Source organism: Wyeomyia smithii, chromosome 3 (genome assembly GCF_029784165.1).
Source record: "Wyeomyia smithii strain HCP4-BCI-WySm-NY-G18 chromosome 3, ASM2978416v1, whole genome shotgun sequence".
Classification (NCBI taxonomy): domain Eukaryota; kingdom Metazoa; phylum Arthropoda; class Insecta; order Diptera; family Culicidae; genus Wyeomyia; species Wyeomyia smithii.
The window spans coordinates 83,725,958-83,728,563 of record NC_073696.1 but is presented as its reverse complement, the minus strand read 5'-3'; the positions used below and the strand labels follow the sequence as shown (position 1 = coordinate 83,728,563).

Genomic DNA, 2,606 nt, shown 5'->3' with positions numbered 1-2,606 from the left:
CTCGGTCTAGAAATTGATCAAAAATCGTGAAAAAATCTGATTTGATTCACTTCGCCTTTGAATTTTATTTGAACAAATTTACTTTTAACGAAGCGGCTCGAATAGTTATACCTGATTTCCTGATGAAAATATAACAAAATCAAATATGATAATAACTTGTGCATTTCGATATTTTTTTCACACAAGTGTAAGTAACTTTTTAAAGGATTTTCAATTTATTTTCCATGCTTTGTTTGTTACGTGCTTTCAAATATGTTTATTATAAATTTATATTGAAAATTCGTTTTTGGGCAATCGCTGAATAACATTTCTTCACAAAGTTTTTGTACAATAAATTCAATTGTAGTAAATAATCATTTTGGGGTCTAAACAATGTATTTTTGGTTTGCAAATAATTCTGTTAAAATTGATCTCTAAACTTCTGAGAAAATACTGTTTGGTTATTTTAATATATTATAAATTTCGCGCCAACTTTTAATATATTATAAATTTCGCGGCTGACATCTCGAAATTCTATAAAATTTTGTGGGTGTGTAAACCTTTCTAAACTAAGAACATGGCATACCTCAGTCTTCTGAACATTGACTAAAGTAACATTTGAAAAGGGTTGAAGTAGTCGAATATTTTTCTATGAATCTAGATAATGACGACAGAAAGAGAATGGTTGCCAGGGGATAACTTTCAGGAAAAAAAATATAAAATATTGAGTTTCTACACTAAAAAAACTAATTCTTAAAACAAAAATTATTTGAAAAATAAAAGAATAATCTCAGATTTTCTCGAAATAAGTTGTCTATTAGTTGATTAGAATTTTTTTGAACATTTTGAAATGAATACTCTTGAGGAAAAAAATTTACTCATGTCCCCTGCCGTGAAACGCATATCAGTCCCATCTGTGAAATCATCAAACGGAGAAAAAAGCGTTAGAAGAACTGAAATGTTCAATTTAGTGAAATACGATTTACGTTGAATAGGGGTGTTCTCATCTTGATGGATTTTAATCTTTTTGATACCTCTGTTTAATGAAAAGTCAAATCATAACAATTACAAAAAAATAAATAACACTGGTCGAGTCAGGAGCACTCCAAAAGCTCAAACTGAAAAAAATGAAAGAATATAGCCATTCAACCATTCCTGTGAATTTTGGTGTCCTTAGCCATTACAGTTATTTTTTAGAGACATAAATAAGTTTCCTCGTAAACATAACGTTAAAGCGATGAACCCGGCGAGTAATTTCTGTACAACACTCTCACGTAAGTTGACGCGTTTTGGTAATGGCTAGAGGCACCAAATCTTTCATTTTTTTTTCCGATTTGAGCTTTTGGAATGCACTTTTTTCATTTTGTCGACTAGTGGAATTATTCCTTTGGTCCAACGCGGAGCCTTTTATGGAAGAATTTGAATTTAATCAACGAATAACTTGTGAATAGTCGAGCACAATTCTCTGCATCAGTACAGCTGAATTTCATCCGAATAGGTTAAAGTAACCTGTTTTATGATAAGGTAGGGAACTATTTTTCATGAGCACAAAATTTTTCATGCACGGCACCACGCTATTCTCTCGGAGCCACATTATTTACACTTTCGGCAGATGGGCACCTTCCGGCTGGAATCCTTTCTCATCGGCAATATAGGTGATGGAGTAAACCTGTCCGTCAGTACCGGTGTACGAGTAAGATCCCTTGACCACGATGGCGGCAACGTCATCGGCGAAGGTTTTCAGCTGGGCCTGCTCGGCACCGGAGATACCGTTGCTGGTTTCGTAGACCACGTTGTAACCATCGGAACCCTTGAAATCGTTTTCATACTTGACGATGGTAGCATCGCCTTCACCGGCGGGGGCGGCCATGGCGACAGCAACAATGGCAGCGAGGGCAATCAGGAATTTCATCTTGGTGGATTTGGTGTTAACAATGCGTATTGCGTGTGGTGCAACTTGCTGATACCGGCTGACTAGCTGACTTCTAACGTTTACGGGAGTTGACTGAACGATGATCGGTGAGATGACGGGATGCTTCTTTTATACCACAAATCCGATCAATTTTCATCCATTTCTTCGTCATATGCAGGCGCCATCCGAAACCAGACATTTACGAAACCGGTACAGATTATCAAAAATAGTGGATTCAAACTAGAAGACAGAAGGTCAAGGTAACAACTACCGGTTGGGTTCGGGAGCGAAACAATGCCAACGGTCGAACAGAGGAAGCAAGCAAGCAACGTTGAGCTTCCAAACGATTGGATTTCGATCTTGTGACCCAGTGAAAAATAAAGGACATTAATAAAAAGAATGTATTATAAAAGTGCGTATTTCATCAAAAGGTATCGTACTACTTTCCTATCACAAATGGTCTTCGTTGTTTAATTAATTTTTACATAAAGTTGACGTGAAATTCAAAATCCAAGCTCGGAAGTGCTTTGAGAAAATCCGCTACCATAACTACCCCTACCATAACTAGTGACATCTTCACCTATTGAAAAAAAAAACACAGGAGGGTTGTGTGCAAAGCCACGACCGCAAGGTTGAAGTAGAATACTTTTACAAGAAAGATAACCCGGTTTCTTGCGTGTCAGTCATTTTTTTTAGTAAGTGAACGTTGACTAAT

General features: G+C 36.4%; 1 protein-coding gene across 1 annotated transcript; it reads right to left on the bottom strand.

The window, feature by feature from the left end:
• Positions 1 to 341: 341 nt before the first annotated feature.
• On the bottom strand, positions 342 to 1,979 carry LOC129730239 (flexible cuticle protein 12-like). The gene has a single exon (XM_055689415.1). The coding sequence runs from the start codon at positions 1,889 to 1,891 to the stop codon at positions 1,577 to 1,579; it is 315 nt and encodes a 104-aa protein (XP_055545390.1). The 5' UTR covers positions 1,892 to 1,979; the 3' UTR covers positions 342 to 1,576.
• Between the last annotated feature and the right edge of the window lie 627 nt (positions 1,980 to 2,606).